Source organism: Oryx dammah, unplaced genomic scaffold, assembly GCF_014754425.2.
Source record: "Oryx dammah isolate SB20612 unplaced genomic scaffold, SCBI_Odam_1.1 HiC_scaffold_16, whole genome shotgun sequence".
Lineage (NCBI taxonomy): Eukaryota > Metazoa > Chordata > Mammalia > Artiodactyla > Bovidae > Oryx > Oryx dammah.
This window is the reverse complement of record NW_024070200.1, coordinates 2,386,081-2,400,305: the sequence shown is the minus strand read 5'-3', so window position 1 is coordinate 2,400,305 and position 14,225 is coordinate 2,386,081. Positions and strand designations below refer to the sequence as shown.

The following is a 14,225-nucleotide window of genomic DNA, read 5'->3' as shown; positions in this document are numbered from 1 at the left end:
AGCCCGCCCAAGGGAGGTGGTCGCTGGGTGGCAGGAGCTGCCCGTCAGAACGGTCCAGTCCGTAGAAGGCGGAATGACGCAGAGCAGCACCTGCGTTTTAAATTGAAGAGCCTTAATAATGCGGTCTGCGCATCGCAGCAGCAGGCCCCGGGCGGGGGCCTGGGTGCTGGAGGCTGGAAGCCCACGGGGAGCCCCCCCAGGTCCCCGCTCTGATGGTGGACCCCCTTCTCCTAGGATGGAGCCCAGTAAGAAGCTGGACGCAGCCGGCGCCCTGCCTGCCAACCCCCCGCTGAAGCTGCACCCCGAGCGTGGAGCCGGGCCGGCCGTGCTGGTCCCCGAGCAGGGCGGCTACAAGGAGCGCTTCGTCAAGGCCGTGGAGGACAAGTACAAGTGCGAGAAGTGCCGCCTGGTGCTCTGCAGCCCCAAGCAGACGGAGTGCGGGCACCGCTTCTGTGAGACCTGCATGGGCGCCCTGCTCAGGTGCGTCTGGCTGGAGGTCCTGGGTCCCGCCGCAGACTTGGAGCAGCCCTCCCCAACTCCCCCCTCGAGGTCTCTCCCCTGGGGCCCCTGTCCCCTGTCTGCGGGGCCCAGTTTTGCTGGAGGCGCCCACGTTCTGGGGAGGAGCCACCCCATCCACCGACGATGGTGGGGCCCTTCGGGGCAATCCCCTAGGATAGGGGGTGTGTAACGGGTTCGGGATGTGGGGGCAAGTTCTCGGTAAGGACAGGGCGCCTGGAGCTGAGTGTCAGCGAGCCCGCAGCAGCCCTCGAGGGCATGGCGTTGTGAATTAACGCCATTCAAAGCCCCCAGCGTCCGGGAGGCTGGAGTTGTACAGCAGAGCGTGCTGGTTCATCCTGCAGGATTCGCCCGGCAGGATGCTGAGCACTGTGCTCAGCTTGGGCCCCCGCTGGCGGGCGGAAGCCAGGAAGGCTGCCCTGGCTCGTCCAGCCCTCCGCTGGGGGCAGCCTCCCTCCCTAGGGTCCCCTCTGGGGACTTGCTGCTGAGCTCTGGTCCTCTCCCCCGAGACTGAGGACTCAGCTCTGGAACGGAGTTGAGTGACTGCGGCGGTGCAGCCCAGGGTGCCGCTTTCCCTTTGTGGGGTTGGGGGGCCCAGTGGGTCGGGTGGGCCGGGGGCGGGGTCTCTTCCAGTCTCCGCCCTCCTCTGCTCCTGGCGCTCCTCCTGCTCTGCCTTCGGCAGGTGTCAGGGGATCCCGCCCAGGCGCCCTGGACTCTAAGGCCGCTCAGAGAGTCCCATGATTAAAACAGGTGAGCACAGGCTCCGTGCTGGTGAAGTCTGGATGAGCGAGCTATCATTTTAAAGCCTGTTAATCTCCCGCCCCTCCCCAGGGCCCCCCTGCCCACCTGCCTGCTGCTCCAGGATCTCCCACTGTGCCCCCTGGCCTGGATGCCAGGTGCCCTCAGGCTGTCGAGGGCAGGGGCCCTGGAAGGAAGGAGCACTCAAAATTAGTTATTTATTTTTAATCTCTCGGAGGTGGTTTCCAGTACAGGATGGGGGTGAGACTCAAATCCAAAAAAGGGCAGCTAGGGAGCAGTGGCTCGCGTCCTGAGTTTGGGGACAAGAATGATGTAGGAGACTCATGGTCTCTATAGACAGGCTCAGCTTTCGATTCCCATGGGACTCAAGTCCTGGCACTCCATCAGCCTTTCTGCAGCTGTGAAGAGACAGCCTGCGGGTCCGGCACTTTCTGTGCTGCTAAGACAACACTGCATAGAGGCCCTCCGGGAAGCTGGGGACACTCACGCCGCAGAGCCCCTCCGTGGGGAGCTGCTTTTGGTTTCTGAAATGAAATTTCACTTTTAATTGAAAGGGACTTTCCAAGAGGGACTGATCTCAGCTGCTCTGCTGAAAAACTTCCTTATGAAAAATCACTACTAAAAAAGAATCTTAGCCCTTTTCTCCCGTTTAAACCATATTTAAACCAAACTTACCCTGGCATCCTGAAGCCCTGTTGCTCCGAGCTCTGCACAGCAGACACGACCCCTAAGGGAATGGCTCAGGGTTCCCAGTGGGTTCAGATGAGAAGGTGCTTGCCCTCTAACACGTTTACTGTGTCTCTCCCCTCAGCTCCTCCAGCCCAAAATGTACTGCTTGTCAAGAAGTCATCATCAAAGACAAGGTATTCCTGGTTTTTAATAAGCTGTTTGGTCCCCGTGTTGCGCTGGATGGTGCCTTCCACAAGGTTTACATCTCACACGCTGGCTCTGAGTTTCCCTGGCTCTGACGGCTGGCAGAGCAGAGTCAAGGCAGGGGGCTGTAAGCACCCCAACACACCGGGCAGATATGCTGGGCAGGTGCTTCAGCCCCCGAGCCTGCCTCCTCCCCTGGGTCAGTCATGGTTTCACCTTCCAAGACCCCGGGTGGGGGATGTGTGCTGTTATCTCGGGTCCGCCTCCCAGATGGTTGCGTTCATCCTTCAGACGGTGCTGGTCTGCGGGCCCCACTGAATGTGCTCTCTCCTGCCCCACACAGTGTCTGGAAGTCATTAGACACGTGCCCTTTCAGCTCTCCCGTCCCCTGCGTGGCCGAGGGTGCCTCAGAGCTCGTGAGGGTCCCGCAGCCCAGCACCCAGGGGCCCGGGGCCCTTCTCACCCACCATGTGGTCGTCTGCACCCTGCCAAGCCCTCCCGGGCACAGTTCTCGTTTGAAACCACTCGTTCTTGAAGTACTTAAAAGATCAATAAAAATATGTGGTTCTGATATTTAGATTAATGAACCTAACCATTTTTTAAGTGTAGGCCATTAAATTGTACAGTGAAGTTCTCACTCGGGCTTTCCCGTGGCCTTGCTGTTTGGCAGCGCTGGCGCGTGTGGGGACTTGTGGCTTGCTCACCCGGCTCTGCCTGTTGTCTTGACATGGCAACCTGTTGGCAGTTATCTGACCAACGTAACAAGCTCCCCAGTGGCTCAGTGGTAAAAACCCACCTGCCAGTACAGGAGACACGGGTTCGATCCCTGGGTCAGGAAGATCCCCTGGAGGAGGAAATGGCAACCCACCCCAGTATTCTTGCCTGGGAAATGCCCATGGACAGAGGAACCTGGTGGGCTACAGTCCGTGAGGTCACAAAGAGTCAGACACTGAGCGACTAAATAGCAAACCAATGTGACTGAGAGAGGAGGTTGAAACAGTGGCTGAGGTGAACGTCTTAGTGCCTCATTTCATTAGTCAGAGTTGTTATCCCTATTTTTCAATGGCATTGATAGCTGAAGAACGATTATGGAACTTGATGAAGACTTGTAAATGAGACTGAATAAGCAAGGGATCCTCATGGGGAAATGTAGGTCTGCTTGGGCTCCGGGAGACTGACCTCAGCCACTGGGCAGGTCACTAAGGATGGCACCACCCCACGGCCTCTGCTTCCCCATCTGTAAAATGGGATGGTTGCAGAAATGGTATGAGCTCTTTCTCAGCCCTGAAGTTCTGTACTTTTATCATTCTTACGTTTTCAATCTATGTTTTTTCCTCCCTAAGTTATGAAGTTATGTACTCTTGCCTGGAAAATCCCATGGACGGAGGAGCCTGGTGGGCTGCAGTCCATGGGGTCACTGAGAGTTGAACACAACTGAGTGACTTCACTTTCACTTTTCACTTTCATGCATGGAGAAGGAAATGGCAACCCACTCCAGTGTTCTTGCCTGGAGAATCCCAGGGACGGCAGAGCCTGGTGGGCTGCCGTCTGTGGGGTCGCACAGAGTCGGACACGACTGAAGCGACTTAGCAGCAGTCACTCAGTTGTGTCAGACTCTTTGTGACCCCATGGACTGCTGCCCACCAGGCTTCTCTGTCTGTGGAATTCTTCAGGCCAGAACACTGGAGTGGGTTGCCATTCCCTTCTCCAGGGGATCTTCCCAAGCCAGAGATTAAACTTGGGTCTTCTGCATTGCAGGCAGATTCTTTACCATTTGAGTGACTAGGGAACCAAAGTTAAACTCAAGTGATTTAAGAAACTTAGGGAATTCCCTGGTGATCCAGCAGTTAAGACTCTGTGCTTCTGCTGACGTGGACCCGGGTTCAGTCCCTGGTCAGAGAACTAAGATCCCACAAGCCATGAGGGGCAGCCCGAAGAAAAGAAGAGAAACTTAGTGGCACAGAAGGATCATTTTCTGTGATCACATTATTTCTTACTGGTTAAAAATACCTGCTTTGTTGACTTCAACATCTTAAATTATGACCTTTTTTAAAAAAGTCATGTTTACCTAAGATTAGATTTGCCTCCAGATTAATTTATTTTTAACTCTTAGCAGCTGTTGATTCTATTTCTTTACTTGTGGAGTCAAGAAAAGCCTGTTGAGCTCTCTGATTTTCTGCTGTTACAGAGCATTAGTGCATGGAGGTTTCTTAGAAGTGCCTGAGTACTAGGATGGTGTAGCTTGTGTTGTTAGGAGGAGTGTGAGAGTACTTGTTTTCTAAGGGAAAAAGAAAATTAAAGGAGGGTTTTCATTTTCAAAGGGGGACATTTTCATTGTTGGATTAACTATATCTTTGCAACATGTTTTTTAAAGTTTCTTAAATAGCAAGCTAATGCCTTCCTTTTGGTGAAAAATGAGTTAGTTACAAGTGATATACCCTTTAGAGCAGGAACCAAGATAAACGTTGTACAAACCGTCTGCCGCTCGTTGTCTTTTACGGCTGCTCCAGCAAGGATCTAGCGAGGCCTCCCGCTGGAGCGCCCGCTCCCACCGCCCTGTTCCTCCCTGGGAGGTTCTGCTCCCAGCAAGGCTAGGTTCTGGGAGTGTCCAGGATCCAAGTGTGAACTCGGTCCTGGTGTGGGCTCGTCCTGAGAATGTCAGAGTCCATCTAAAACGTTTGGATGCTCCAAAGTGATCTTCATTTGTTCAGTACAACTTGCTTACTTTGGGTTTATCCATTAAAAGCTGGTAGTTAAGGTTGTATCATGTAACTGTGTCTCTTAGTGGGGATGGCTCCTTCGTTCTACTCACTTAGACATTAAAACGGTCCTTAGTGCTTTGTGAGCCCTCTTCAGGGATGTGCTCATGACTTTTTAGAGTGGTTTTGCCTTGTCTAAAGTAGCAGCATGTGGAGATTAAGAAATCTTAATCCTCTAAAATAGCTATCTTTCAATTTCAGGTATTTAAGGATAATTGCTGCAAGAGGGAGATTCTGGCCCTTCAGATATTCTGTCGGAACGAGGGCCGGGGCTGTGCGGAGCAGCTGGCCCTGGGGCATCTGCTGGTGAGTGTGGTGAGACGTCCAGAAACACCAGTCCCCGGTCAGCATGATGGAGCCCCAAGACCATGTTTGCCTCCATCTTTCAGACACAACCAAATAGGAGAGCAGGCAGAGCCACTTGGGTGTCAAGTGTGATTTTTATGACATCACAGGCAGAAATATCAATTGGTTTTGAGCACCCTGCCCTATTTAGAATAGAAAGAAATCTGAATTGACTGTTAATTATAGAAGGCCCATTTACACTTCCTCCTTTTTATAACCATAAAATTCCACGTAACTTTTTTTTTTTTAATTACTATCACATATATTTAATCCTGGAAGGATATTTGAATTAGAATAAAACGAAGTCCTTAGAGGAGAACCATTTATTTATCCAGGAAGAAAGGTTAATTGACTTAGTTCTTCAAAAGCAATATATTTGAGTAATCACTAAATGGAATATGAAATTCAGTATCTCTTGATACGTTGGTCACTCTTCTCTGTGAGAAACTGGTCTAGCAGCAGATAAGAGACGCTTGCATAGGATTTGACTGCATAGAGGCTAGAATTCGTATTTCAGACTGGAGGTCTGCCAGTTGAGAACTCTGAATGGTCTGCCTTCCAGGTGCATTTGAAGAATGACTGCCAGTTTGAGGAGCTTCCATGTGTCCGTGCTGACTGCAAAGAGAGAGTGCTGAGGAAGGACCTGCGTGACCACGTGGAGAAGGCCTGTAAATACCGCGAGGCCACGTGCAGCCACTGCAAGAGCCAGGTCCCGATGGTCACGTTGCAGGTGCAGTGTTCTCTCGCTTCCCCACCTTGGCTCCATCCAGATGCCGTTTGTCCACAGAGTAGCTTGTCAAATGACTGTTCTCTCAGAAATAAAGAGAAAAGATAGGCGTAACTAGCAATTTTCATCTGACTTTATTTCAGAGCTAAGCTGTATTTGTTTTGCCCGTTTTGATTTATGCAATTAGCATTTTCCATTGCCTTGATCGACTGTCATTTAGGGTGCCAAAAAAAAAGAAATGAAGACTGATTATTCAAAAAAAGGTAGAATTTTCCACTTGTCCCAGGGAATAGCCTCAAAATCTTGTCGGATCGCTTAACCATTCTGCAGCTCCGAGACACTGAGACAGAGCCATCACTTCAGCAGGGTGACTGATCCCACGGCGTTGAAGTACAGCTGTCTCTTGGAGAGAGAGAGAGGAGTTAATGTTTTCTCGTGCCTCCCTTGTTTCCTTGTTTCCGCAGTTTTATATTGTGCGCATGTTAGAATCAGATCACTTACGTGTAAATTAAAGAGAAACAGATGTTGGGATGGAGGACAAGCTTCCAAGAGTCAGCGGTGTGGACACTGTTGAATATTTGCTTGTTGAGTACATATTTACTGCATGCCGACTGTGTGCTGGGCGCTGTTCTAGGGGCTAGGGGTTCAGGGTGACCTCATCTTCCAGTGGGAAGAGGTCATAAGTACAACAAAGACGGGAGCAGGGGTGGTGAGGGCGGGCCCCTCTGAGGCCGTCAGGACGATGCAGGAAGAACATCGGGGCAGGGGGAGCGGCCACGGGCAGCTCTGGCTCCGAGACGGAGCCGACTCGGCAGGTGGATTTCAGGGGCTGCCTCGCACAGGGCAGGGGTGAGGTGGGAAGTTGATGGGAGCAGACTAGAGGTGGGCGTCGAGGCAGCCCTGAGCAAGGGGCAGATGTGGTTGGTCAGCATTACGCAGAGCCAGTGGGACTAGCCGGTGGCTTGAGCATGGAGTGTGAGTTGAGCGGACGCCCAGCACTTGTAACTAGAGCAGCGAGTGAACCAGAGTGTCCTGCCCAGGTGTGGCTCAGAGGCAGAGAGCGGGCTCTGGGGAGGAGGGAGTGGTCTGTGCCACAGGGTATGCTATGTTAATAGGTGGTCCTGGCAGCCCAGGGCCTGGAGCAAGTAGAGAGAAGGGCCAGTCAAGGCCTGAGGCCTGGACACACAGTGCTTACAGCCTGCAAAGCATGGGAGGTCATCCAGTGGAGGGGCGGCCAGCCCTGGAGGGCCCCGAGGGGGACGTCCCAGAGGGAGATGGGCCGGGGCGGGGGGCAGAGTCAGGGCTGGGCGGGGCTTCTGAACCCGGCAGGCCAGTGACTGGTGGGTCAGCAGACACAGGGGCCCTGGACAGGAAGCCAGGCCTGAGGACCACCGGCTGGTTCCTGGCAGATGTTCAGGGAGCACATACTGACCCCCATTTAGAAACAGTTGTCTTAGTTTTTCTCTATGAAGTGAGAGTAATCACTGTAACCTCCACTTTACCTTCTTTGTTTAACTTTTCTGTGCCTGTGACTTTCTTCCCTTGTGAAGTCTGTTTGATTGTTGTTTCTGGTTATCAATAACCTTTAAGTGCCCTCCCCTTTGGAAAATAGACATAGTATTTTTCATAATTGAATAACTTGAATAACTTCTTCAGTAATTAAATTTGAATGAAGGCAACATGTACCCAATGAGCAATCCTCCCGACCTTACACATATTACCATGTTGCTATCAAAGTTATACTTTGCTTCTTGCAAAAATCAATTACCTCTATTTGCAGAATAGAATTCAGAAATTAATTTTCATTTGAGAAAGAATTGTAAAGCGTGTGAGTGAAATAGCTTGTCACTAACCCACTCTGAGCTTCAGTCAAGCCTGCGAAGAGGCAGGTTTTGGAATAACAGCATCACTCGTGGTGGCTTGAAACGCTGGGGCAGCAGACCCCAAGCTAGTTGCCCAGGACACACAAGAGAACAAATCACAGTCTCTCCCCTTCACTCCACCGTCTGGTGGGGGGAACGGCCAGTTATACAACCGTGTAAATGCCGCTGTGGGCAGGGCCGGTTCACCTGGCCGGACAGGGCTGTTGAGGGCTGTTGGTCCTGAGGGCTGGTCCTGTCGGTCCTGGTCTGTGAGGGCTGTTGAGAGGAAGTGGCATCTGACCTGACATGGGGTCTTAAATGTGTTGACTGTGGAGAGGAGGCAGGTGCAGAAGCACAGAGCGGTAACTGCAAGTTTGGGGCCTGAGTTGGACCACGAGACCTTCCTCGTAAATGTTCCTGCCTTTCAGTGATGGAGACGTCCTGGTATGTCCTCAGGGTGCTGACCCTGCAGTGCGTCTTGGGGCAGATCTTACGTTCTGTCCGCCTGCGATCATTGTGGGGAACACGCCCGCTTGGGGGTCATGCTGGTGCACCCCCTCTGGGCCCCGGGCCCCCGGCGCCAGCAGGCAGCCACACCCGTACTTCTCCCCCGCCAGGAAAGGGCCCCCATCTTACCAGTAGTGGCGGAATTCGACTCCCAGGTCTTGTTCTTCAACTCTCATACAGCCTCATCCTCTCAGGCCTATAAGTCTGTTTTTTAAAAGCGCTGTTTAACGTAGGCCCGAAGCCCCAGGTCATCCTGACTTTCCTCCTTGTCCTGCGTTCTGTGGTGTAGACTGATACAGCACGGAGACCCACAAGGTCTTATGAGCAGTTCTTTTCTATCTTTAAACCATGGTATTGGTGTGTCAGGTATTTTTGAGTTTGTTTTTTTAACCTGTTAGCATAAAGCATCAGAAAAAAAAACTCTTCCATTTAGCCCAGAGATTATAGAGTATCATTCTCTTTGAACAGTTCTGTTAATTTGTGAAAAGTCAAAGCATTGTAAAGGGTAGCCAAGGGTCACCTCTTAACTCATTACATCTGCAGAGACCCTCTTTCCAAGAGGGTCACATTCTGAGGTCTGGGAGGGAGATATTTCAGGGGTCACTGTTCAACCCACTGAAGTGGGCAAAGCTATAAATGGCAAGTCACAGGAAATAGAAATGCGTAAGATAAAGAGTGTGCTGATAGCTACACGTTAAAGAACTGCAAGTCACACTATTGCCTTTTTCACCCATCCTGGTGGAGATGGGAAGGTTTGACAGAACTGGCAAAACCCCCCAAATCCCATGTGAGACGCTTACCCTCCGATAGCCGGAAAAGCCTGTTTTGATCATCCTTGCACAGGTCTACAGGGCGCACATGAAGCTCCTGACTGGCCTGGCCCCAGCCTCTCCTCCCACTGCCTCCTGCCTGCCCTCCCCAGTGCACGGCCCCTCCCCTGAGTCGTCTCAGCGCCGCCCCCCCCCCCCCGCAACTCCACCCCCAGGCCCTCTCCCTGCACCCCTGCCGCGGGGTGATTGTCCATCCGTGCTCCTCTTTTTCCTGGGCCAGGCTGATCCAAGGCCATGGCAGGCCCGGCCCGGTGAATGGGAGCTTTGGGAGAGGGGTGTGGTATCTGGAGCATTGGCCACGCCCATTCTCCAGGCCCGGGACTGACTCCATCCTTACTGCTGCCCTCCGAGGGAGATCTGATCACTCCCCACCTACAGGTGACGCCATCTGGCCAAGATGTCCCACTGAAAGACGCAAGACACCTTGACTGGACACTGGGGAGCTCGCAGGGATTCTCAGCAGTACCTGGGGGTCCCCTTGTGGGAGGTGCTGGTCAGGCTCAGTCCATCCAGGAGCCTTCCGATGAGCTCCAGACAGCCATGGGCTTGCCCGCCGCAGGCGCTGGGGGCTCTGTGGGCCTCCAGGACCACGCTTGGGAGCAGAGGGGTCCTCTCCACACTGCCCACCTGCCAGGCTGATCCAGACCAGGGACTGCAGGTGGCAGGATGACTGGCCTCGCAGGCCAGAGAAGTGTCCTTGGCGGGCACCGTTGTCCCTGGCCCACACACCTCCCGGTCAGACAGCGCATGGCTAGTGCTGTCCCGATGCAGCCTGGCTGGAGGCCTTGCCAGCAGAACCGGAGTGTCCTAGGCCTGAGGGAAGCCTGCCATCTCTCCTCCTGCCGAGTGCTGCCCTCTGAAGCCTGGCCCCACAGCTGTGTTTCATGGCAGGTCTAGTATCTCCCTGTGTGGCCTGTCACGTGTCTGGAGGTGCTGTCTCCAGGCCCGCTTGGGCTTGCTGGCCTGCGGGAGCTCTGGCCCATGCTTTGCTGGTGGCAGATGTACCGGACAGGTGCCAGCAGGTGCCCGTGGCACGGAGTTTGGCAGTGGCCATCACCCAGGCTCTGTGTTGAAATCTGTGCCATCAGAGAATGGCCACACTGGAACATACCTACATTGCCCTTGCATTAAAGGAAATCCAGGCACACTCTCAGGACAGTCATTTAAATTCCTGGGGATCACACTGTTTCCAGGCTCTTGAGAAGCATCGTTTCCAGACTCCAAGCTGAGAAGCCAGAGGGGAAGTGTCCGCCCCAGCCACTAGAGCCTGGGCCCCGGCGTCCACCCCTGTGTGAGCGAGCTTGCCAGGCGCAGGTGGCGGGGCAGCGTCGGCCCGGGGGACACGGCCAGAGGGCACGAAGGTGGGCTGGGGCGGGGCTGTCCTAGAGTGACCCCCCTCTTGAGTTGCTCCAACCAGTCAGGTCTGGGGAGCTCTGGTGAGGGCCCATGCAGGTGTGATGGGGGCCTCATGGGGGCGCCGGCGGCCTCTGAAGGAAGGCAGGTTGTGTGTTTCAGAGTTGGCAACGGTCTCTCTCTCTCCTCCAGAAACACGAAGACACGGAGTGTCCCTGCGTGGCGGTGCCCTGCCCGCACAAGTGCGGCGTCCAGACCCTCCTGAGGAGCGAGGTGAGGGCTGCGGCTGGGCCCTTGCAGGGGCTGGGCGTCCTGTGGTCCCCACTTCCCCCTTGATGCCGAGGCCCAAGGTCGTCACAGATTATGGTGGTGATAGAGTAGAGCAATGAAAAGCCTCATGCTGTTCTTAGAAATCAGATATTTCAGAAAAAGCAGTTAAAAGCTACAGAGCGGTGGATTCAGAGCAAAAATACCATTGAGAACTGAGAAAACGGGAATATGTACGGTGCAGGAAGGGGCGACACTTTCTAGGTTTAAATCTGTAGAAGAGAAATTACTCTATGACTGTCTCAGGAAGGTCAGTTGACTGAGAGAGACTCGAGCCGTTTCGGCCACACAGGCCGTGCAGGGTCTGCCCTGGGGTGAGAGGGTGGCAGGTGGCGGGGGAGGCGCCTGGACAGCGGCCCTCGGGCCCAGTGTCCCTGAGGCAGGTAGATCCTGCGGTCGCCCTGTCTGACCAGAGTGTACCCAAGTGGAACAGCTCCAAGGCTTCTCGGTGCTTCTGCATCTTGTCCTGGCCTGGGTCCCCTTTGCTGCTGTTCTGGGAGCCGTTGGGGCGGCCGTGGGCTTCAGGGTGCCTGCAGCCCTGGTCCCCACGCCCAGCGCCCTCGGGCCTGGGCACTCTGACCTGAGGAGCCTGCTCACCTCAGCCCTTTTCAGCCGCCTGGGATTTGACACCTGGATACTGCAGGAGTGGGGGAGGTCGGTCTCTCCTGTCCCTGAAGCCGGGGACACGGGTACAGCAGGACCCCGGAGCCCCGTCCCGGGATGTCCCTGCTGGGCAGGGGCAAGTCTCGCCGGGTGTGATGGTGGTCCCTGGGCCCCTGGCCATGCCTCAGAGAACAGCAAGGGCACTGTCTCCACGGCTGGGAAGCCCCTCCGTTAAAGTGAACATACGAAGAGGCTGCTGTGGAAATAACTTCCAGGGTTCCATATACTTTCCTTAGTGTTGACTCACGCAGGGCTATCTATATTAGGAACAAAATTGTCTCCATTTGCCTTTAAGTTACCTTTATTTTAAAAAATGTTTAAACCTGCATTGATCTCGGGTTTCTGGTGAAAGGTGCCCTTTTACAGATGGTTCTTGCTCTAGTCCCAAGCTCCCCTAAATTCTGTAGGGCTCTGAGAGTAATGATGATGAAGCCAATTTAGGGAAAGTACAACCCTGAGTTTATAGTTGTAGAAAATAGTGCTAAACTTAATATGTCCCCAGTTTTAACATTACAAGTGTTAGCTGGTTGGATTTACGACTGTACCAATGGCAGCGAAAGAAAATGTTTCATGATTTTCAAACTGACGTCACTGCACACATGGCCGCCTGTTGAATTTCTGTACCTGTCGCCCGCTACATGCCTCCTGGGTGCTTTTTCCAGGTGCGGCCACCACCACCCTGCCCAGGCCTGGGCCTTCCACCAGGTTGGCCTTGACAGTGGGCATCTAGGTCCCTCAGGCCTGTCCTGTAGCTGGCACGGCTGGCAGGAAGGCTGTAATGTGAGCCTCTCCCTCTCATCCTGAGTATGGACCTGGCGGGAGGGGACTTTGTCCCAGAGAACAGAGGAGAAGGCATTGCGGCCCCCTGCACCCACCAGAGCAATGTCCTGCAAGTGCTGGCTCCCGGGAGCGCTCACACACCGCTCTACTAATTCAGGGTCTGATCATTTTCTCTGAAGAAGATCTGTCCCTTGAGTTTCCAATAAAGACAGAGATTATTTTTAAGATTGTGTCAGCCTAACGCAAACTCCGTGTCTATAAAATGCAGATGTTTCCATTCCCTCCTCCCTTACGGGGCACCCTGAGCGGTGTGTGTTTGGCCATTTGCCGACGTTGAAGCAGAGCGCCTGGCTCCTCCTAGTTGACCTCCGCAAAGTGGAGGGGAGCACATTCAGATCCGTGCTGTTAGGATGACTCGGGTCTCTGAAAAGCCACATGAATTTCTGGGCAAGCTGAGGGAGGGAGTCTTTTCAGGAGAGTCCCCTCTGCAGTTGTTGTGAGCGTGGGGGGTGGGGGCGCCTGTGTGTGCTTCCCTGGGGAGACACCTACTTTTGTCTACTGTATACAGGTGTGTGGCCCAGCTGCATCGGAATGCTTTATATTTTTGTGTTTCATGCAATTTTTTTGTTTATAGTCTTTAAATGTGCTTTTCAGTTTATGTTTTTTTTTCCCTTTCTTTTTAAAATTCTGCGGACAGCGTGTCACAAAACAAGTTGTTCTTAAAAAAGCCGCAAGTGTAAGAAATGTTACAGTAAATGTATTTCTGTATATTGGTGTATATATGTGTATACACGTGATGATACTGTATATTTCCTGGGTAGAAGTGTAGCAAGCAGGTGGTGTAAACACACCTGCCGATAAACCCCATTCGTAATAGTAGAACCCAGATGCTACCTGTGCCCTTGATATGTTTGAACATTTTCATGCAAACGTTTGTGCCACAACTCACGTCTCTTTCCCGTTGCAGTTGAGTGCACACTTGTCAGAGTGTGTCAATGCCCCCAGCACCTGTAGTTTTAAGCGCTATGGCTGCGTTTTTCAGGTCAGTATCCAACATTCGTCCTTCCCAGTCGCTGACGTTCCGCCATGAGAGAAAGTTAACTCTGTCGACATTTTAACATGCAAGCTCTGAGCTTTCCGTTTTGTTATGGCACCGAGTCACCAGCTGCACACGGGTGACAAAGCCGCGTGCAGCAGCCATTGGGGGCCCACTTTTCAGGCCGGGGGTGTCGAGAGACTTCAGGTGGACACCTGAGCTGAGGGGGAGTTAATGCTGTAGCAGAAGGATCACATTGAAACCAGCAGGACGGACGCGGGGTGGGGTTTCCAGGTGGATTGTGGCGCCCAAACCTGGCTCTGGGCAGCGTGTGCTCCAGTGCACAGCCGTGAGGGTTGCACACTGTGTGTGTTCTTAGCATGTCCCATGCATACACCACACCTCCCGGATTGCCGGGCGGAGAGGAGTCTCCTCCACTGCCGTGCCTATGCCCTGAGAAACCTGTTCCTGGTTTTTTTGTTTTTTTAACACACCTGAGATTGCTAGTGAATTTGAACTAGTTTTCATTTAAATGTATATCTTGATTTTAGAACTATCAAAGGGCAGTATATACTTCAATTAAAGCGTTTTATATTTGATTTTTATGTATAATCAATACGTTATTGTGAAGTCAGTGCAGGGATATTAGCATCTCAACATTTTCTTAGAAAGTGATTTTTTTAACACACCTAAGATTGCTAGTGAATTTGAACTAGTTTTCATTTAAATGTATATCTTGATTTTAGAACTATCAAAGGGCAGTACATACTTCAATTAAAGCATTTTATATTTGATTTTTATGTATTATCAATATGTTGTTGTGAAATCAGTGCAGAGATATTGGCATCTCAGCATTTTCTTTGAAAGCAAAAAGCCTGAGAGTGAGGA

The 14,225-nt window shown here is 52.7% G+C and overlaps 1 protein-coding gene across 1 annotated transcript in view; it reads left to right on the top strand.

Moving 5' to 3' along the window:
• TRAF3 (TNF receptor associated factor 3) overlaps positions 1-14,225 on the top strand; it is a 49,398-nt gene that overhangs the window by 22,378 nt on the left and 12,795 nt on the right. Inside the window, exons 2-7 of the mRNA XM_040256872.1 lie at positions 235-480; positions 2,087-2,138; positions 5,109-5,213; positions 5,815-5,982; positions 10,724-10,804; positions 13,269-13,343. Coding sequence (XP_040112806.1) covers positions 236-480; positions 2,087-2,138; positions 5,109-5,213; positions 5,815-5,982; positions 10,724-10,804; positions 13,269-13,343 — 726 coding nt within the window. The 5' untranslated portion in view covers position 235. The remainder of the gene's footprint in view (positions 1-234; positions 481-2,086; positions 2,139-5,108; positions 5,214-5,814; positions 5,983-10,723; positions 10,805-13,268; positions 13,344-14,225) is intronic.